This window comes from Trichosurus vulpecula, chromosome 1 (genome assembly GCF_011100635.1).
Source record: "Trichosurus vulpecula isolate mTriVul1 chromosome 1, mTriVul1.pri, whole genome shotgun sequence".
In the NCBI taxonomy this organism is placed as follows: domain Eukaryota; kingdom Metazoa; phylum Chordata; class Mammalia; order Diprotodontia; family Phalangeridae; genus Trichosurus; species Trichosurus vulpecula.
The window spans coordinates 400,250,140-400,273,448 of NC_050573.1; the positions used below are offsets into that span (position 1 = coordinate 400,250,140).

General features: G+C 37.3%; 1 protein-coding gene across 1 annotated transcript in view; it reads left to right on the forward strand.

The window, feature by feature from the left end:
- The window catches only part of SPEF2 (sperm flagellar 2), a 212,752-nt gene that overhangs the window by 86,779 nt on the left and 102,664 nt on the right, over positions 1–23,309 (forward strand). Inside the window, exon 11 of the mRNA XM_036746413.1 lies at positions 13,680–13,848. Coding sequence (XP_036602308.1) covers positions 13,680–13,848 — 169 coding nt within the window. The remainder of the gene's footprint in view (positions 1–13,679; positions 13,849–23,309) is intronic.

A 23,309-nucleotide genomic window follows, 5' to 3' on the forward strand; every position in this document is an offset into this window, starting at 1 on the left:
TCAAGATATGTGAAAGAAAGAATGCCAATGGTTAAGGGAAAAAATTTGATGTTTTTTGTAGAAAAATAAAATAATTGAAAAAACATCAATACTTACCAGCTAATAGAAATAATGTTCCTTTTGTACAAAAGCTTTATAAGAATAATTTGTTAAAGAAATCCTTAATGAAAAAAGAGCAGGGAGATTTTTTTCAAACTATATTTTATAACAGATCGTACAGATCATATTTTTACAGTCATATCATTGGAAGAAATATTCAGAGAATACAAAATCTAGTTGTAGTTGTTATTTGTTGACTACGAACCAACAACACCATTTGATTCACTAGAAGAATATGTGTACGTGTGTATGATGTATATTGCTGCCTTTAAGATCATCCTCCAAAAGAGATCTAAGCATTTATTGAAGTCAGACATTCCTTATTGAGATAGACAACTAAAGAGACCTCTGTATTTGGCCTCAAATCATATAGATTCAATGGAGAATGAAATAGGTTGACATATGCTTGCAAAAGCAATGCCACTATTGTGGAGAATACCTAAGCATGATCCACAATCAATTAAATTACTTCAGCCAAATTATTTGCACAAGGGAAACCAAGTAGACAAAGAATATTTTTGAGATAGACCGATACCCTGCAGAGGGTGTCTTCCAGTGCATAAATCTTGGACTAACCATACAGATGAACAACAATCTGGGTCGAGAGTGGAATAGGAGGAGACGAATGGACTAGATTACATTTGAAATATTGTACATCACCTTTAATGAACCTCTAACCCCAAGCCTCTCTCTGAAACAAAGACCCATCTTTAAACACCAACAGTCCTCCAATTACGTTATATGAGCGTGAAGCATGAAATACTATAATCTCCAAAGAACTACAGTTCCAGGCCAGCCAAATCTTAATGGAAAGACACATGATACAAGGTATGAATAGGCTAAAGGACATTATCACAATATATAAAGATATGATTAAAGAGGTATGTGAACCAAAAGCAGTGATAACACATAAACAGGCCATGTGATTCAAAGTTATGATGTGAAGAGAAAGAAGACATTTCTTTTTTGTCATCCAAAGAAAAATAAATTTTATTAAAGATTGGCCATATTGGGTAGACTCTTGAGGAAACTGAGCATTTTGTGATGCTTGTATTGAGAAGCAGGCCAGAACAGTCTGAGCTGAGATAGATTGGATCTGAGCCAGAAAGAAGACATTTCTAATCACATTGCTTAGACCCCAAGGATGTTTTATGATGCAGAAATGCATCTAAGAATGAGAACAAGAAAAGAACGAGAACACATTGGTCAGTTGCATGCAGACCACTGGAGGCAATCACAAAACCATCAAAGTATTGGAGCAAATTGATGTGAGAGAGAAGAGGCTTGAAGTGGGGAGCCCAAGTACTAGGCTATTACAATAACCCAGGAAAGAAGTTTGAACATGGGTGATGATTGGGTGTATGTCAAGAAGGAGACAGACTTTACCAAAACTGACAGGTTACAGTGTCCTCAAAAGAAATAGAGAAGTTTGGAGGCGTACTTTTTTTTAAAACAGGAGGGTAGAGGGGAGATAGTGACAGTCACTTCCTTTGGGGGCTTATTAGTTTTGAGTTGTATGTTAGTCTGATTAATCACGTGCTTTGGGATTGCAAGGTGCCATAACTAATGTGATAAGTGACATATAAGATTAGAGGTATGTATTGAAATATATATATATATATATATATATATATATATATATATATATATATATATATATATATATATATAAGATCAGATAGAAATAACAGCCCCCTTCCTCCCCAGTCTATTTACACTAGCCCTGAAGTGGCAGGCCTTTTGGTACAACTGCCCCCAAACCTCAATTTATCATACACCATGGCCTCCAGTAATCAAAGGTGTGTGACAATAAGCAGGTCACTGCCCCAGTACAGAGACAATCATATATACTTCTTAGCAGGAGGGAGGTTTTGTAAATCTTTCTTGAAGGCTGAGTTCAAAAGTCCTAACTGTCCTGAGGACATCTTCTGGTACATTGTTATGCAAGACATTTCATGAGAAGGTAGGGAGTGGGGAAAACTTAATACATAGGGAATGAGTCACTTTATCTCTGAGAGAGGGCTGCAAGAACAGAGAGAATCAAATTCCTGGGAAACAAAAATCTTAAGCAGAAAAGCAAAATGCAAGGCATGTGTACATGATGTTCATAGAGATTAAATGGAATAAGTAACAACTGATTTCCTCCATTGTCCATCTTTTGAAAGCACATGCTTACACCTTAGAAACATAATAGTTAATGGGGGAGACATAGATAGGCAAACATTTTCTGTTGATCGTGGCAGTGACGTAAGCAAAATATAAAGAGGCAGGAGCCAAGGACAGCTACCTCTGTAAAGGTCTGCAGTGTTAACCGTACTGATTCATCAGCATGCCCACCAAATCAATAATACTTTCTAAGACCGATTTCCTCTTCTAATTTACTTAAGTCTACTAAAATAGAGGTGTTCAACCCAGTGTTTTGAAACCAGAATCAATTTAAGATCATAAGTAAACATTAAGAACTATAGTACCAATGGATCCCACCCTGCACAGTGAGTTCTACCATTTGTAACTGTTGCGTATCAAACTAGCTGCATAAATATTATGGAGCCGGTTATTATTTCCTTCTCTATATCAATGTCAGAAAATACCTAATTGTTTTGTGGTTTTAGTGTGGTGTCCAACCATCAGTGGACCATCTGTTCTCTGTCCCCATTGAACTTTTGATGTCTTGTCAAAGTTTCCCGATCTGCACTTGTGCTTGCTCTCTCTCTCTCTCTTTCTCTCTCTCTCTCTCTCTCTCTCTCTCTCTCCCTCTCTCCCCCCTCCCCTCTTCTCTCCCTCCCTCCTTCCCTCCCCGTCTCCTGTCGTGAATGGAGAATCTCACTTAGGTATGGTATAGCCTTTTCTTTTCTATATATCATTATGACTATTTAATTTTTGCACTCTTTTCTAATTTCTGACTTTGCTGACTAAATTTTTATTTCAGCAATACTCCCAAATACATGTAAGTCATTCAGACTCAAACTCTCTTTGTCGGCTTCTCTACATGAAGCATTAAAATTAATTCCGTGAGACTTCAGCATTACATTGTAGGCTTTTTTATTTCCCCATTGTGAAATTCTTAAGGCTAAAACTACTAACTTGACTGGAATCATAGCAACATGTTTTTTAGGCTCTGCATTTAAAATGCTCCTGTTCGGCCAGAGACAAGAGTAGGAGCCTTGTGTCTAGGAGTCCTGCATTTTTTGTGGATCAGCCCTTTGTAGGTTGATTCCCTAAGGGCACTTGTACTTTCCTTTAGGTTTGGAGTTTTAAGTCAAGTGAGTCCCAAATTTCTCTTCCAGAGTAGTTCCTGAAGCTAAATCCCAGTAGTTTAAACTTATGAAAATCAAGAGGGAAGAGTAGACTCAACATAGGAGGTATTTGAGGAAGAGGAGAGATACCTCAAGAGAACCCAATTCTAATTCTTCTATTTTACTAATCATAGACACCCGTAGTAGTGGTGGTGATAGTGGTGATAGCAGTAGCAGCAGCAATAGCAACACTAGCAGTAGTCCTAGTACTAGTAGTTGTAACCGGAGCAGTTATAGCTGACATTTATATGGTGCTTACTACATGCCGGTCACTTTGCTAAGAACGTTACAAACATAATCTGCTCTTCACATCAACCCTGGGAGGTAGGTGCTCTACAACAAAATATAAAATCTTTTCAAGGTAGAACATCTCTAAGAGTTGGGAAACTGTTTACAATTCAAATCTACATCCCTGTTATTTAATAGTCAGTGTACAGAACGGTTTTTCCCCCTAGATGAGCAGGCTAGCGCTCCAGGACAATAGCCTCATTGCAAATAATATTTAAAAATCTCTATCTTTAACTCACATGTGGAAAAAAAAATGATGGCATTCAACCAGGAATGAAGGAGGTGTGTTTAGAAACCATCCTGGCATTTACTCTCTGTTGTTTCTCCTCTCAGTGGCTGCTTTTCCATTGCATGGTGGTAGGATTTTTTTTACATTCCAAATATATAGCCTGTCAGTGAATCCTTTTTATCAGATTAAAGGCCCTGCAAACTGAGAGTGGTGAGGGTTTTGATTAGTGTACGCTGTTGTTTTATTGCCCTTTTTATTTCATGGATTTTTTCTCCTCTTTGTTTAATTTTAATACTTCTATTCTGAACTTATACTCCAGAATAAGAAAGCATTTCCATATGCCCAGCACAACGCAAAAGATTTTATATGAGCTGTGAGTCTCCATTTCATATAATTTGCTTTAACAACAAAAAGTTTATAAATATTTCTACAAGTTACTTTCAAAACTATCGCTTATCTATGCTTCCTTCTGCTCTTTTTTTAAAAGTTGAAGTGGCCTTCTTACATACATATTGCTAATAATCTTCTCTCCCGCCAACTCCCTGCCCCCATAAGAAAAAACCTGGAAACAAATAAGCATACGTAAGTACAGTGAATCAAGATTACAGGCCTGTCCCAAAATATTTGTGTCTTTCTGCACATTGAGTCCGTCACTCAAGCCTGTCAAGAGGTGGGAAACAGGACTTACCATTGGCCTTCTTTTGTCATTGCATTGACCTGAGTTCTTAACTCTTTCAAAGTTCTTTTTCCTTACAATTCCACTATCTTTGTATAAATTATTCTCTTGGTTCTGTTCATTTCACTCTGCATTAGTTCATATTACCCAGGTTTCTGTGAAATCATCTTGTCTTTCTTATGGCATAATACTATTCCATTATGTTTATGTTGATATAGCATGATTTATTCAACCATTCCTCAATTGGCTGCCACCCCAATTATAAGAAGTAGAATGTTGCACCCCTTTCTTCCTCCTTTCTACACTAATGTGTTCTTCTTTAACTCTCTCTTCCCTTCCATCTTTTCAGGTCTTTAGAATGGAATCAGTTTACTCATAGAGCCATTTTTAAATTTGACTCTGCCAATACCCTTCAAAGATATTGCGTGTCTAATAGGACAGTTGTTATCGTCTTTCTTACAGTATTAATGCTTCATTATCATATAGCTGCTGCAATTACTCAAATCTACCTTTCTAGAGTTCTTTGGATCCATGTGTTTGTATTTCAAAGTTTCTTCTCAGCTCTAGGATCTTCAGAATGCTTCACAGTCCTCTGTTCCATTAAAGATCTGTCTCCAGGGGCAGCTAGGTGGCTTAGTGAGAAGAGTGGAGTCAGGAGGACCTGAGTTCGAATAAGACCTCAGAGACCTGAGACACTTATTAGATATGTGACCTTGGGCAAGTTACTTAACCCCATTTGCCCTGACTTCCCGCTCAAAAAAAAGACCCATCTCCTCCATGGCTCTGTTTTCAGCTTTGTGTGGTAAGACCCTTCACCATAAGCCTTTATCTTTTGCCATTTGGAATATTGTATTGAAGATGTCCTCTAATTTATACAAGGGGTTTCTAAAGTCTGGACACATAGGCAAAAATGCGTATTTTCAAGAAATGAACAAAATTTTCAGCAACATTTTATTTAATTGGAATACTAACAAATAACATCTTCAATATGATTTCCATCATTTGTGATGCAGAAGTTGATGCGCTTTGCAAGATTCTTGTGAATTCGATGCAATAACTCCACATTGCTATCAATTTGAGCACATTCACTCTTTATGTGTTCAATCAAGTGTGTTGCATCTGTGATTTTCACTGAGTACACCTTCTCCTCTAGCATACCGCAGAAAAAGAAGTCAGGGGACTAAGGTCTGTTAATGTTCTAATTAAATAAAATGTTGTTGAAAATTTCATTCATTTCATTTCTTGAAAATATGCATTTTTGCCTATGTGTCCAGACTTTAGGGACACCCTGTAGTATAAGCTGCCAAGTCTTGTGTGACCTTGACAGTGTTTCCTTGGTAGTTGAATCCATTCTTTCTAGCTGCTTGGGTTTTTTTTTTCTTTCATGTGGAAGCTCTGCATTTGGACTATGATCTATCTGGACTTTTCCTTTTATTTTTTTTAGATCATCAATAAATTGTTCTTCTCTTCACTTTGCCCTCTCATTCTAATAGATTAGTCAGTTTTCACTATGTTTTCCTGAAATGGCGTGTCTAGGCTTTTGTCTTTTTCTTTTTAATTGTGGTTTTCAAGGACTACAAGGATTATTAAATTCTATCTCCTTAACTTGTTTTCTAGATCAATCTTTTTTCATATCAGATATCTTACATCTCTTATCTTAAGATATATCTTCTATCTCTTTTTTCAGTCTTTTGTTTTTGTTCCAGTATTTCTTGCTATCTCATGGAGTCTTGGATTCCTATTTGCCTTATTCTAGTTTTCAGGGAATTCATTACTTGTGTAAAGTTTACTTCTCTGTGTTCTAATACACTAATTCTCCTTTCAATTATTTCCTCCAGAACTTTTGTTTCATTTTTAACATAACAGTAGTAATAATATTAATAGCTAATGTTCATACCACACCTACTATGTGTCTAAGTGTGCTAAGTGCTTTACAAATATTATCCCATTTGATATTCAGAACAACCCTTCTATTATTCTCCCCATTTTACAAATAAGGAAAACGAGGCAAACAGGTTAAGTGACTTGCCTGGAGTCACACAGCTTGAAAGTGTATGAGACCACACTTGAGCTCAGTTCTTCCTGACTCCAGGTCCAGGGCTCTATCCACTGTGGCACCCAGCTGCCTTCTTGCTGCTTCATTACTTCCAGATATTTATGTAGTCCTTATGAAAACCCATTTTTTCCTTCTTGCAGTTGCTATGGAGTTTACTCTTTCTAGGTTGTGTTTTTGTAGGTATTTAGAGCTACAATAAATTTTTAGACTGGTTGATGTGTTCTTTGGTTTCCTTCTCTCTAGTTTTTGATTTAGTGGTTGAGACTGTTGATAAACTTGAAATCTCCAATTTCAGTAGAATGGTGATATCAGAAACTTTTTAAGGGGTTGAGAAGAAAGTGGATAGTAAAAAAGTGGAGAGGGCAAGCATAGATGACTTCCAGGAGACTGGAAGTGAAAGGAAGGAAAGCTTTAAGATGGTAGCTTAAGGAGGTGGCAGGGTCAAGTAAAGGAGGGCATCCTGGCCATATGTGTAGGCAGCAGGGAATCAACTCATGAACAAGGACAGCTCATGTCCTAATCTCTCAACGTTGAGCCCTTCTTTACAAGGGGGAAAAAACTCAGTTAAGCAGAATGACTGTGTGTGATAGAATGTATGAGTGTGTAACTTTGTGCTCTGTGGGCCCATAGCTTCTTGTCAAAAGACGTTTTTAGGGGGGGAGTTCTATTTTGGGGGCCCAGGAGTGGCCATCGCAATTAATATGGTTTGATGGCCTTTTGGTATTGTTTTCACTTACATCATTGTAATTTGTGTATGTTTCTCCCTTGGGTTTGCTTATTTTATTCTATATCAGCTCACATAAGTCTTTCCATATTTCTCTGAATATCTCATATTCATCCTTTCTTATAACACAATAATATTCTCTTTTCTATGACACAGTTTGTTCAGCCATTTTCCAAATATTTCTAGATATTTTCCTTTTCTCCCCATTTTTTGCTACCATAAAAGTACAGCTATGAATATTTTGTTATATATTATCTCCTTGGGGTATAAATATGTCTGTTGTATTGCTAGGTCACTGGATATGAACAATTTAATGGATTTCTAGCATAATTCCAAATTATTTTCCATAATGATTGAACCAAGTTACAGCTCAACCAAAATTCTTAGTCTTCACAAAGCTCCTCCCTTCATTGATTGTTTCCATATTTTTTTATCTAGGACAGATTTATGAATTTGAGATCTTCTCACATAGTCATCAGAGTTGTTTTCATTTTCATTTCTCTTATTTCTAATATAGAACTTTTTCATATAGTTATTGAAATAATATGGTTGTTGATATATTGTGATCATGCAGTAATTAATAATTTTGTCTTCAATTAAAAACTGTTCATTTCCTTTGGCCACTTATTTGTTGTGGAATAACTTTTATATATTGAATCAGTTCCTTATATATCTACTCCACAGACAGTTCATTAGTGTACCCATTACCCTTATCTCCTCCAACATTTTGTCATTTCTGATAGGTGTGAGGTAGTACCCCAGAGTTGTTTGAATTTGCCTTTCTCTAATAAATAGTGATTTAGAATATTTTTTCATATGACTATAGATAGCTCTGATTTTTTCATCTGAAAACTGCCTGTTAATGTCCTTTGACCATTTATTAATTGGGAAATGACTCTTGTTTTTATAAATTGACTCAGTTCTATACATAGTATATATTTGAAAAATGAGGTCTTTATCAAAGAAGCTTGCTGTAAAATTTTTTATATTTCTTCATCTATGGTACCTTTCAGCAAAATGCAGTTTTCCTGATTTTTCCTCTTAATTAGTTCTATTTTGCTTTTACTTTGTCCAAGATCATGATTGATACCTCTGCTTTTTTAGCTCTGCTAAAATGTATTAGATTCTACTCCAGTCCTTTAATTTAACTCTGTGTGAGTTTTTCTGTTTCAAGTGTGGTTCTTGTAAAAAACATATTGTTAGGTTCTGGTTTCTAATCCATTCTGTTTTCCACTTTCTTTTCATAGGTGAGCTCATCCCATCTACATCCCTCTGTGTCACTTTCTTCTGTTTATTCTTCTCTCTCTCTCATCTTGTCTCTCCTCTAAAGTCTATTTTGTGTCCAACCACTGCTCTCTGTTCTCCCTTTATTATCCTGCCTTCTCTCTTATCCCCTTCTCCTCTATTGGCTAAGTTACATTTCTATACAAAATTGAGTGTGTACATATATTCTTCCCCTTTTGAACCAATTCGATAAGAGTGAGGTTCAAACATTGTTCATCACCACCGCCCCTGCTCTGCTTTCCCTTCTGCTGTAAAAGCTTTTCCTTAAACACCTCTTTTACGTAAGAAAGTTTTTCCCATTTTACCTCTCCCTTCCCCCTACTCCCAGTGCATCCTTCTTTCTCACTCTTTCATTTTTTTGGAGATCATTCCAAAAAAATTGATTTCACATCGATGCCCTCTGTCTGTGTAGACTCCTTCTAACTCCCCCATAATAAAGTTCTTAGGAGTTACATGTAGCATCTTCCCACATAGAAATATAAACACTTTAACCTTTTTATGACCCTTATGATTACTCTTTCATGCTTACCGTTTTTTGCTTCTCTTGAGTTTTCTGTTTGAATGTCAAATTTTCAATCAGCTCCTGTTTTTTCATCAGGAATACTTGAAAGTCCTCTATTTCATTAAATATCCATCTTTCCTTTGAACTATAGTACTCAGTTTTACTGACTATGTTATTCTTGGTTGTAATCCTGACTCTTTTGCCTTCGGGAATATTATATTCCAAGCCCTCTGCTCCTTTAACCTGTGCTTTCCTGACTATGGCACAACAGTATTTTAATTGTTTCTTTCTGACTGCTTGAAATATTTCCTCTTTGACTTGGGGCTCTGGAATTTGTCTACAATATTCCTGGGAGTTTTCATTTTGGAATCTCAGGAGGTGATTGGTGGACTGTTTCAATTTCTATTTATCCTTAAGATGTAAGATATTGGGCAGTTTTCCTTGATAATATTTTGAAATATGATATCCAGGTTCTTTTACTTTTTTCATGGCCTTCAGGTAGACAATCTTCAATTGTCTCTCTTTGATCTATTTTCCAAGTCAGTTGTTTTTCTGATGAGGTATCCTACATTTCTGTTGTTTTTGTTCTTTTGAGTTTGATTGTTTCTTGATGGAGTCATTAGCTTCCACTTGCCCAATTCTAGTTTTGAAGGAATTATATTCTTCAGTGAGATATTGCACCTCTTTTTCCATTTGGCCAATTCTGTTTTTTAAGAAATTTTTTTTCTTCAGTGAATTTTTGTACCTCCTTTTCCATTTGGTCTACTCTATTTTTTAAGGAATTCTTTTCCCCAGTGAACTTTTTTTTGCCTCTTTTACCATTAGACCAATTTTGTTTTTTAAGGTGTTATTTTCTTAAGTATTTGTGTGCCTCTTTTTACCAAGATGTTAATTCTCTTTTCATAATTTTCTTGTATCACTCTCATTACCCCCCACACACTTTCCATTATTACTCTTATCTTTCTTTAACTCTTCCAGTAATTCTTGATGGGCTTGGGTCCAATTAGCATTTTTTTGAGGCTTTGCTTATAGATGTTTTCACATTGTTGTCCTCTTCTGAATTTATGTCTTGGTCCTTCCTGCCACCATAGTAATTTTTATGGTCAAATTCTGTTTTTTTGTTGTTGTTGTTGTTTGCTCATTTTCCAGCCTATTTTTAGACTTTGAACTTTATGTTAAAGTTGGGCTTAGCTCAGCCTTGGGGTGGGGAAGCACCACCCCAGGCTTCCAGCTTTTTTGTGCTGCTGTTTTCAGAACTAGCTCTGAGGGTATGCAAATTTTTTTGTTTGTTTCCAGTGTGGTCACTGCTCTCCTGGTCTGTATTCTGACCCTCACCCAGGTAGGGCCCCGGTCCTCTGTAGCCCCAAGCACTGGCATCTCTTTGCCTTGGAGCTGTGACCAAGGCCCCCTTCTCCTTTGGGACCATCCCCCACCATTCCTGGTGGTACAGTGGTAGCTGTACCCAATGTCAACAAAGGAACCCCTGTAAACTCTTTGTGACTAGTTGTCCAAACCCTTTACCATCTGTTGCACCACCAGACATGTGGATTCCATACAAGCTTTCACCCTAGTGGCACAAACTTCTCCTAGAAACCTTTTAAATGTTCTTAACCTGGAAAATGTCTCACCCTGACCATTGGTTGTCTCTGCCACTCCCAAATTTGATTTGAGGTGTTTTTTTAAAGTTGTTTGGAGAGGAATGTGGAAAGAGTTCAGCTAGGTGGCTTCTAATTGCCCTCTTGGCTCTCCTTTACAACTTAGCATCTTCAGGTACTCACAGGATTTAGGGACTTGTCTGTGTAGTAGTGGGATTTCACCCCAAATTGGCTTCACTCCAGAGCTAGCCTACAAGCCACTATATGCTGCCTCTCATTGGTTATAATTACTTGCATTGTTATAATTTTATATATTATCTTAGTTCTAATTTGGTCATCATGCATATTCTGGACATCTTTACCTGAATGTGTGACACACATCTCAAATTCATTGTATCCTAAATGAAATTTATTATCTTGCTTTTAAAGCTATCCTTCCTCTAAACTTCCTTTTTCTTTTCAGATTACCATCATTCTTCCAGTCACAATTGTTTTCAACCTCAGAGTAAACCTCAACTTTTCTCTTTCCTTTACCACCCCTCCCCCATATCCAGTCAGCTGCCAAGTCTTGACTTCTCTCTCTACAACATCTCTCACTTCTATTCCCCTTCTCTCACCTTACCTGGCTAGTATTTAGGTCGAGCCCTCATCACCTCTTGCCTTTACTATTGCTATAGCCTGCCATTTGATCAAAAGGATGGCCCTTGAACATCTAGAGAAGAAATGATCACCAAAATGCTTCCTTTTCTGGACAATCCCTTGACAGTATCTTCTGTAATTATCTTCTGTAATTTTAAGTAAAATTTTAGCAAAGAAACTGCAGAAATATATCCCAAACATTACTCAGCAGGACCAAGGTAGATTTAGACCAGAGGTGCTCAATGACTCTCACTATTTCTTCCATTGTTCTAACTCAGCCGTCTCTCTTCTGTGAAGTCTGGCAAGCACCCTGGCTTCCCAAAACAGCAACAAACAGTCCTTAACACCATGCCTTGCATCATCACTCCCCCTCTATCCTCCTCCTAACTGATTTTTCTGCTAACAGTGTCTCCCTTCAGTGTATCTTCCACCCAGCTGCCTAAGGAGTCTTCCCCAAAGCACAGATCTGACTATATATTTCTTATGGATAAGGATTTTTCATGCCTTCTAGGGTAAAACACCAATTCCTCAGCTCAGCCTTTAAAGCTCTTCATCATCTGCATCCAGTCTACTGGATTCAGACTCATTTCAAGTGATTCGCCTTCATGAACTCCCCACTCTAGACCTGCCTTCTGAACTCAGCAATATTATCTTCTATCTCTGTAAAACTTTGTGATTGCATGGGTAAAAGAACTACATGACTACAAAGGCATTGATATGAAAGCAGGCAATTGAAATATAGTTGTTACATATACAAGCTAAGATTATATCAGCCTACAGATAAGCGAGAAACTCATCTTAGATCTTCTATGTTTTTTATTGTGTAGATATGATCTATGTAGATATTTTCCTTTACTTTGTAATGATAGTGATACGTGTATGTGTGTATATTTCATATCACAATCACAAATTGACTTTAGTGAAGAAGCAAATACAATCATCAAATAACTGAAAAGGAAGGTAGTGACTACAAGTGTTAAGTAATGCTTTGGCAGTGTATAAATTGTCAATTTTTTATAGAAGGCAATGACAGTTTTAAAACTTAATAATGAAAGATGCAATGACAGTATATGCATTAAAGTTAAAATTCATTACTTTTTAAGCCTAACACAAAATAGAATTCATTAAATGCATATTTTATACCAAAAGTTGAAAGAGATGGTAAAAAAGTAAGATACAGTTCCTGCCCTTATGGGAAAGATAGTTCAACAGAGGAATGCAACACATACAAAGATAACATATACAAAAGAAGACATGACTATTGCATTTAAAAGGTACAAAGCGATTGCTATTAAGAAGTTGGAGGAATGAGGGAGGTAAGAATTTTACAAAGTGTTGAATGAGAGAAGGCTTCACAGTCAAGTTTGTATTCGATCTGGGCCTTAACAAATGAATATAATTAATAAGCAAAGATAACAGGGAGGACAATACAGAAATAGGAAACAGCACAGGGTCTGACTTAGCGTCAGTGTTGGCTTCAGTATTTTTTTAATATTTAATATATTTTGATAGGAGTCAATATAGTTCTACAGGCTACAGGCTATAGTATATGGGGGGATTGAAGAAGGAGAAGAGTGTGGGATGATACCAAATTGTGGGAAATCTTGAGTGCCGGGCTTAGGAGTCTGAAGTTTTCTTCAATAAACAATAGAAAGCCAATATTACTCAATAAAGCATCCGATCTAATGCAGGTGCTAATATATTGCTGTCACAATGAGAAAAAAAGAGTGTATTAGAATTGACATATTTAATTAAAATGTTATTTTCAGGCTGCAAATTGTTAAAAAAAAAACTGTGATAAAAGTATTTGTTTCTTGAAATAACATTACTGGCTTAAGTGCCCTTAAGTGTTTTTTTAACCTCTCTAATACAATGCATACGCACATATGTACACATCTATACACACACATATATACATATACATACTTACATTTCCTATATCCCCTGTTAACATCATAAGCTTTATAAGGGTGAGACAGCATCAACGCATATTCCTTTCTCCTTCAGTCTCCTATAGCAGGGCTTTGTACTTTCAGAGGCTTAACACATTTTTTCAGTTGAATTGGCTCCATTGTATAGGCATTGCTGCTCTTGTCATTTGGTGAACCATGGATAACACACAGAAATCTAAGGGGTATTGTTATTTTCCATCTTTTGTAGACATTTTTTGTCACTTTCTATTTATACCCACCAGAGTAAAACGAAAGACAGTAGCATGATAACAAAAAGACTTTATTCCAAGTGTATGTTTAAGTTGTCACTAATTTATCTCTTGTTTGTTCTTTCTGTAGTCTTATTCCAGTTAAAATTATGCGTGATTGGAAGGAGCTGTTTTTTAGCGGGAAGCCAATTTATGAACAAGCCTCCATTGACCCCCTGCCGACTCGCTTTACTTCAGAACAACTAGTAGAACTATCCAAAAGGAGTTTACTAGATGACAATGATTATGAGGAGTATAAGGTACCTACCTAATGCAGGACAATTAAAGGAAATTTACTTGAATAAACAATTTGTTTTTAATATTTAATATTTGGTTGTGATGTATTCACTTGATTTTAATACTATTCTTGTTTTAATGGGAGTCAATATAGTTCTACAGGCTCTCATGCCTTCTTGTTCAGTTTTATTTTTTAATTGCAATGGTAATTAAGTGGAAACATTGTGTCAGCACCATTTTAAAATTTATTTAATAATCACAGAAGCATCGTGGTCTTAAAGTATTCAGTGTAAAGGAGGAAAAATCATAAATCTTGGTGGCTAGATTTCAGTCTTAACGTTGTTGTAAAACTATCCATTTTCATTTTTCTGTAATTTCTTTCCCCTTTGTTTCAAGTAGCCTCATTAAAAACTGTTTAGTAATAAACTCGAAAGACAAGTTGGTCATTTCTATAGAGTGTTTTGGAGAGACAAATCAGGATATAATTATTAGCATATTTAAACTGGTAAGAAGATAGGCAAAACAGTAAGAATTGGGCAACAATTATAGGCAAAGTGAGGGGATAAAGGAGTCCAGACTGGGAAATGTAAGCTGAACAAGAGACATGGGACACTGAGTCCAGTGTGAAGTGTAAGGGAAGGCATTTCAGAAGAGAAGTAAGTAACATGGCTTAGACAAAGAAAAGTGGAGATGGTTTGGACCCTAACTAGGTATTGGGTAAAATATCACCATGGTGAGCCCTAGAGAAAGAAATTACCAACAGTTGGGGAAAAAGAGAAAATGAAACAAATGTTTCAGAATACTATAGAGCTAAATTTTCATCATACTTCAAAATGAATCAATCTGAATTTCTAGAATTATATGAACATATTCTACATAAGTATTTTGGTGTAACTAGGTTTTATTAGACCAAATAGGTCCGTCAAAATTTTAATAACTAGTAATGGAATGTCCCAGACTGAGTACAGGTTATAAAAAAACCCTTCCTTCTTCTACAAGATAGTTAAATGTTAAATATTAAGCTGAAGTTTTACATATTGTGCTTATTGACAGGTGAAAATTAATTTTATGCTATTGCTGAAACAGCAAAATATTAACATTCTGCTTTCTTAATCATAAGTCAAAGCACTTACTTAGCACAGGCTTCAGTTTAGCAAAGATTTCTCTATCTGTGTGTGTGTGTGTGTCAGTGTGTGTGTGTGTGTGTGTATGTGTGTGTGCGTGTGTGTGTGTAAAATGCTTACCACAGTAATATGCTTTTTTACCCACATCCTAAACCAACAGGTATGCTTGCTTTTGCAGAAAATTATCAGCTTTTGTTAAGAGTAAGTAAATGTCTGACAGCACTGCCTTTGCTGTTTTGCTAGAAATGAAAGTTGTCTTCAAAAGTCCTACTTTATGCATGCATGCTAAGAAATAGGTCAAATTGTTTACATTGTATTTAAAGTTTGTTTTGAGGAAACTTTCCATCATGTCAAACTCCCATGCTTCTAGAATTTAAACTCCTTGGAGATCAAATCTTATCTGAGAATACAAATTAAAATGAATCTTATAGAGTCTTATGCCCTGTATTTCTACCTTGTAGAATATGTGATGTGGCCAATTTACAGTTTGTTTGAAGATCTTGGATAAGCTATAAGGTTGTTGTAAGATGACACCAACAAAACATTGTGAGTTAGCTAGTAAAAGCAGTCAACCACTTTCATTATTGCTAAATTCATTCATTTTTAAAAATACATCAAGTAATTGTACATCTTATAGCTCACCCAGTTTGGGCAAAGTATAATGGATGAGCATGGAAAGGATTTCTAACAATTGAGAAAGCTCAGCCTCCACTACTGTCCTATTTTGATATTTCACTACATTGTTGCTTCCCTAGACTTTTAAAAGACTAGCCCAGCAGAACAAAAGTTCTGGTTGGTTAGACTAAGCTGGAAAGGCTTTGAGTCAAAGATCCTCGTTACCAGCTTGACATTGAGTAAGAAAGATTTGGGCCATAGCCCAATAATCGATTTCTAAAGGCCAATATGACTTCATGCTACACCAAGAGGCGGTGTTTAGTGAAAGAGAGATGATATTCCTTCTGGGCATTGCTCTGGTTGCCTCACATCTGGAAAGCCATCACTAAGCTGGAGGGTGCTTTGGATGGGGAAGGATCTATATATCATATGAGGATGAGTCACAGGAATTAGGAATATTTAGCCTGGAGAATAGTAACTGCCTTCAAGTATTTGTAGGGCAGTCATGTATACAGGGGATTACACTTACTCTATTTGGCCTCAGAGGACAGAATTGAGAGCAATAGGTAGAAATTTAATGAGATGCATCTAGGTTTGATCAGAGGAAAACTCCTAGTAACTGGAGCTATCCAAAGTTAGAATGGGCCGCCTTGGGAGATAATAGGTTCTCCCTCACATGGGGTCTTTAGGCAAAGCCTGGCTCACCAATTATTAAGCATGCTATGTAAGAGATTCTTATTAAGATATAATTTAGACCAGATGGCCTCTTAGGACACTTCCAGCTCTGAGACATTGCAGTATGGTTGGAACAAGTGCCTATACCAAAACGAATAAATGATAACAAATCACAGATCCTTAAATATTGAAATAAGAAAAATCTGAAATCGGTAACATAGTTTTATAATGCTCATAACTTTACTGTTTCTAAAGGACATTTTACCTTACTGTGCCTAGCACAGTATCTGGCACTTGGTAAGTGCCTAATAAATGTTTATTGACTATTGACCGACCAACTAATCCTCCTACCACATAGAGCATCATCCAGGCCTTGAGAGTTAAAAAATACATAAAAAATATGAAGTCTTTTTCCTCAGTAAATCATAAATAACATTGAAGAAGATTTCTGAGTATTATTTCATAATGTTTAATTCTTAAATCAAGTTCCTGCATCACCATCAAATGATATCTACAAGAGTAAGTTTTTCTAATTTAAGAGCCATCAGAAGTTGCCTTACAAATGAACCAATACAAAACAATTCCTCAAACCGGAACCGCCTCTTAGAGGATAGTTGTTGTTGTCCAGTCATTTAAGTTTTGTCTGACTCTTTGTGACCCCCTTTGGGATTTTCTTGGCAGAGATACTGGGCTGGTTTGCCATTTCCTTTTCTAACTCATTTTACAGATGAGGAAACTGAGGCAAACAGGGTTCAGTGACTTGCCTAGGGTCATACAGCTAGGAGGTCAGATTGGAACTTAGAAAGATGAGTCTTCCTGAATTCAGACCCTGCAATCTATCCACCGTGCCACCTAGCTGCCCCATCTATTAGGCAATAATCTCAATTGACATCTTCAATTTTAAAGAGCAATGTAACAAACATGAATTATTTTGACTTTTGCATTGCTAAAATGTAGGTGGCATTTAGCAGCAGGGTTGACTTTATGTGGAACTTCCTGGTTGACAGAGGCCCTGCCCAAGAACTGAATTGGACTCTGAGCCTATAAGGTGAAACCTACAAGTAGATAAGTGGATAAAATATGAAGACTGGAGAGATGTGACAAGGCAGAGTTCACTTCCATGTAGAAATTCTTTGAATTGCAATGAACATGTAATGTTCTGTAGTCCAACCCATACCTGTTTGAAGATAAATATCCCAAACCAGGAACTATTCAGCCTTCATCTGAAGTCATCTGGTGGGGAGGGGGGAGGAGGGGGCGGCGGGAATTGCTACCTCCGGAGGCAATGCATTTAACTTTTAAATGGCTCTAATTGTTAGTTACCTTTCTTATATTTAGCTTGAAACAGCCTCTGCTCCTTCCACCCACAGTTCCTAGTTTTGTCTCCTGGAGCCAACAAGAACAAACTTTTTCCATCTTCTAAATGACAGCCCTTGAAATATTGGAAGACAGTTACCATTCATTTTTCTCCTCTCTGGATGAAGCATTCCCAGTTTCTTCAACCTTTCCTAAGATCGCATGACTTCCTGGCCCCTTCTCATGGCCTGGGTATTTTCTAGATTATCAATATTCGTCCTAAAATGTGGCACGATACTTCAGTCACTGTCTGATCCAAGCAGAGTACAGGGTGACTGTCATTTCCCTGATTCTGAAAACTATTTCTTGCTTAGTGCAGTTTGACATCACAATAGTTGTTTTGTTTTTGGGTTTGTTTTTTTTTGGTTTTTGGCTGCATGTCAAACTGTTGACTAAGTGAACTTGCAGCCTCGCTGGTACTCCCAGATCATTTTCATACAAACTGTTGTCTAGTCAAACCTCCCCCATGTGAAGGTCTTAGGATCATAGATAATACACCTAGAATAGAAATCAGAGGTCAACGAGTCCAACCCCATTACTTTACTGATAAGGAAACCTTGGCTCACAGGAGATAATGGGGTTCTCCAAGATTACCTAGATAGTAAATTTCAGGGTCAGAATTTGAATTCAGATCCTCTAACTTTAAAACTAGCTTTTTAACCTAAGTATAGAACTTTATAATTAACCCTATTAAATTCCATCTTACCACATTCTACCCATTGTTCTTGCCAATTGAAGTTTTTTAACTCTGTCATACAAAGTTTTAGCCCTCCCAGATTTATGCTTCTACAGATTTGATAAGGATGTCATTTATGGCCTAAATGTGGTCCAGTAATTAGTTAAATACATACACATACATTTATGCGTGTATACGTATGTACATTAATTACTGCGATTAGCTCATAAATAGCATTCTTATGTGAGAGGCGGACAAAGAGAGAAACAGAGATGAGACAAAAAGAGAGAAACAGAGAAAGGAAAATAAAAGGGAGGGAGGGAGGAAGGGAGAAAGGAAGGGAGGGAAGACACCAGAAGACACTTGCAATAACTGCTAACCTCTCCTATTCTTCAAAGATCTGGACACCACTCAAACTTTGGTTCTACCACCTTATGGGTGGTTTCACTTTTCTCTTGTTAATCTAAATTTGGGGTGGATTACCTAATTACATCAATTACTCATCAACCTCATTCTACCTAGGGAAACTAATCACCTTCTTTCCAACCACAACTGCGTTTATTAGTTGATTCATGGTTAACTTAAAGATGATGTATGCAGGTACTTCAGCCAGATTAGCTAAATGGTGAAGCAAAAGCATTGCATTACTCAGCATGAATTATAGACATGAACTGTAGATCCTCATTGGATTGTCAGTCATTAGGCATTTATTAAGCACCTACTATGTTTTAGGCTCTGTATAACACTGAGGATAAAAAGAAAGGGGAAAAATAAAAAGAAAGAAAAAAAAAACACTCCCTGCTCCCAGTGACTCCCAGTCTAATTTTCCAAAGGCAGAAACCCTTCCTAATCTATATCTATGCTCCTTCTATCACCAAATTCATCTGCATGGAGGTCTAGGCTATTTAGCCTTAAAAGCCATGGCTCGCTACACAAGGACAGGGGAGGAGTAAATGTGTCTTTTCCAAAGTGCTGGTTAGAAGCCCGGCTTCCCAGTTCTCATTCAAAGGATTGTAGAAACCTACCTTGAGATGTTTTATGCCTAAAAATGCAAAACTTCATTATTAAAGTGTTAGAAAAGGTAAATGACAAGAGGAAATAAGTAGGTTGACTCTGTATCAGTCACCATATATCATGGTATAGTGGGAGGAGTGATGGACATGGAGTCCGGAAGATTTTGTTTTGAATCCTGACTCGGGTATTTATTAGCAGTGTTACCCTTTCTGTTGTTGCTCACTTGTTTCAGTTGTGTCCAACACTTTGTGACCCCATCTGGGGTTTTCTTAGCAAAGATACAAAACAATACCTCAAACTGGAACCACCTCTTAGAGGGTTGTTGTTGTTGTCGTCCAGTCATTTAAGTTTTGTCTGACTCTTTGTGACCCCTTTGGGATATTCTTGGCAAGGATACCATAGTGGTTTGCCATTTCTTTTTCTAGCTCATTTTACAGATGAGGAAACTGAGGCAAATAGGGTTAAGTGACTTGCCTAAGGTCACATAGCTAGGAAGTATGAGGCCAGATTTGAACTCAGGAAGATGAGTCTGCCTGACTCTAGGCCCAGTGCTCTATCCACTGTACTGTCCACTATCCACTATCTACTAGCTGCCCAATGTTACCCTAGAAAAATCATGTAACTTCTCTAGACCTCAGTTTCATCATTTCAAAAATAAGGGGAGGTAGGGAGGATTGGAGTTAAAGTCTGAGCATTGCTAGAATAACCCTGCCTCCTGTCACGTCATCATCGCAGCCTGTATGTTTTCCAGCTTATTCCATCCTTCCTAAAATTGTGTCAATCCCCAGTGGAGGATTTTTGGAAGAATACAGGCAATAATTGCACAGAATGAGCAGACACGCCTAGGTTATAATCTGTATCTATGAAAAAAGCACCCATATTGAGGACAGCATGGGAATCCAAAGTATCAAAACGTGTAAATATTACATTTGGCATATTATTCTAGCCTATTGAAACCTTTATGCCTTTATTCCCGTCCTCTTTAAACTGCCAGCCCCTCCAGCCTCCCTCTAAAGCTACCCAACCTTTCTGCCATGCTGTCTGGAATATCTACTCCAAAAGGAACAAAGCAGATTTCATTGAAACCTTTTCCTTTCGTGCTCCCTCTGTCTTCTTGGACTTGCTGAGACCTAGCTTGCCGCTGATGGCATAGTTTTCCTGGTTATTGTTTCTAGCACTGGTTATACTTTGACTCGTACCCCTCAACTCACTGATTGTGGCGGAGGAACTGGACTGCTTTTTATTGCTTACTTAGCAACCTGAGTGAGAACTTTGAGGTTCACTCAGACCATATCTATCACTCAATCAAAGTTCTAATAACCATTGTCTGACAACCTCCAGGACACTCTCCTTCCTTCCTCAGAGTTCAGTTCTTTGCTAATAGACTTTCTTTACTCTTTAACTCCTGCACTCGTACTAGTAGACCTCATCATTTATACTGTTAATCCCTCAAAGTTCTTCAATTTCTTCATTTCCCATGACCATACTCCTCCACCCTACCACAGCTGAATACAGAGATGGCCATACCCTCGATCGTCTCACATCTATTTTCATGAACTCTGAAATTTCCAAACCATTATTCGTCCTCACCATCTAACACTTCCATATAACAATTCTTTCTTATCACTCTTTTACTAGTTATGCTCTCTTCCCTTCCTGATCTTGGCCCCTTGGTAAAACCGTCCAAGTGTACGCTATCATCTTTTCTCAAGTCTCTTGTCCTTTATCGCATCAAAGATCTTGCTCTGTCATCTCAACCTTGTATTATTTCCATGATTTACTGCCTTCGTTCCTAATCTCATGCATCTGAATGGAGCTAGAGAAAATTATGAAACCATATTCACTGGGTCCTCCAACAAGGTCCTCACCATGGCAAAGCGATGATTTCATACCTCACTAATGGCTTCATTATCTCAAATGCTCCAATAGAAGCTTTGTGCTATAGGTTCATGAAAAAAAATAGATGTTCTTGCTTAATGGACCAATCTACCACTGCCAGAATGACCGTGTTATGATATACTCTCTTGTGGCCTTTGGCATCGATCTCTTGAGGACCCTTTTGCACAATCTTAGTTCAGACACAGGTGTTACATTGATAATGAGGTATTAGAATGTCTGTTTATTGATTATCATGCCTCAAGGGGACTTTATTGTCCCTCTGTGGCTTCTTTATGTCCTAGCTACAGACTTTGCAACTAAACTGAACCAAAGAGAATACATGTCATACCTTCATAGTCCTAGTAGGCATAAAAATCGGTTTGTTATTTGATTCCTTTGTCAAATATTTACTGCCAACATATTACATCCAGCTCCTGTGATAGGGCTTTTTTGTATTTATCTGACAATATCAACATTGTGGGTGCTTCCAAGGAAGCTGACAGATATCAGGAGCAATAGGAATATTGTATCTTCCAGCAGACTCTTCCCCCATTGCAAGAAAAAAAAATCTGTCTTGCCATCCAGAGTGCTAAGGTGAGATGTTACCAAAAAAAAGTTAAATAATAAAATTAATAGGATCCGCTTACTCTAGTTGGGATGGTGGCACTTTTGGTGGGGCGGAGGGAAGAAAGGGGAAGGAGGATTTTTTAAAAATTCTGGAACCCCATGAAATTTTATAGTAAAGGTTGCTTGCTCTCAGATGGGTGGCAATACTCCTCCAAGGTAGCCCTATCCCAAATTCTATGGCATTGGTTATCAGAAGGATTAGAAAATAAGTTCCGGAGCCAATTTTGTGTTCCCTGATGCCCACAGAAGAAAGCAGTTCCATAATTCAAATGCTCTAAACCACGAGCTGACGAGGAAGACTACCTTCAATAAAAATAAAACAGAACTATTTAAACATTTACTCTATGTAAATTATGTTGACAGGTGCTAAGGAAGGTCCCAAAATAAATAAGACATAGTCCCCCAGCCTCAAGGGAGGAGAGGGTGAGGGGAATAGATGTGTATGCAAATAGCTATAATATAAGTTCAAATGATAAGTTCACAAAAGGGAGATAAAGAAAATGTATAAAAGTTTAGAGGAAGGAGCACTCCTAACTGAGAATATCAGAGAAGGTTTAGTGGAGATGGTGGCATTTAAACCTGGCCTTGAAAGAGGTTAGAATTTGAACAGGTGGATATTGGAGGAAGTAACGGATTGGTTAGTGGCAAATTAGCTAACAGAAACCAACCAAAACCAGGTGCCATTTTTTAAAAACAAGATTGTGAGAGCTATTATATGGAGAAAATTCATGTCTAAAAGTTGGTGAACCTGAGAAATTACTGCACCCCCCCCCACCATGCTTTGGTTTGTTACATTTAATCAGTCATCCATAGAAAAGGATTTCTAAAATTTCAGGTTTCATTCTTCAAATGGCACATCACTCTAGGTGAATATATAACCAGTGACTTTGGATATACTCCGGGAACAGCCTGTTTTCAGGGAATGTTTGTATTGTGGGAGAAATGTTCCATATTGACTGAGTAATGTCATGAAAAGATCAGTATTTCATCAGGATTCGTGACTAGAAAGCAGCCTAAGTGTTTGATATCATAGAAATATGGCAGAAAATTCTAGAGCTGTTCTAGTTCAATAAAGTATTCAAAGAGCCCAAATTCTGAATTTCAAAATGCCACTTTCTACTCGTTGCCCTTGTGCGTTCAGACTCAGTTTGTAGGGTCTTCAGAGATATGCTGTAGTTAACTGTTGGGTGACTTGCAGATATCTGAAGAACTCTGGAATAAGGGAAAATGAGTTATTGAACTGATTTAATGGCCATATGATCAATGCAAGGACGCAGTCCCTCATTTTCATTTTTGCAAGTAATATTCTCCAATATATAATAAAAATATAAAGATCATACTCTTCTTCCCTACAAAAAATGAGAAATTCCGAAGAACCTACTTGGGGGTTCGGGTTGGGAGATAGTTTAGGAAGCTTCTGATTCAAACCCTAACAAAGGTAAATTTGGACAATATTGCACAAAACTCCCTGAGATTGTGTTTGAAGTCCAAGAGGCAGTTACATGGCTAATATGGCAGG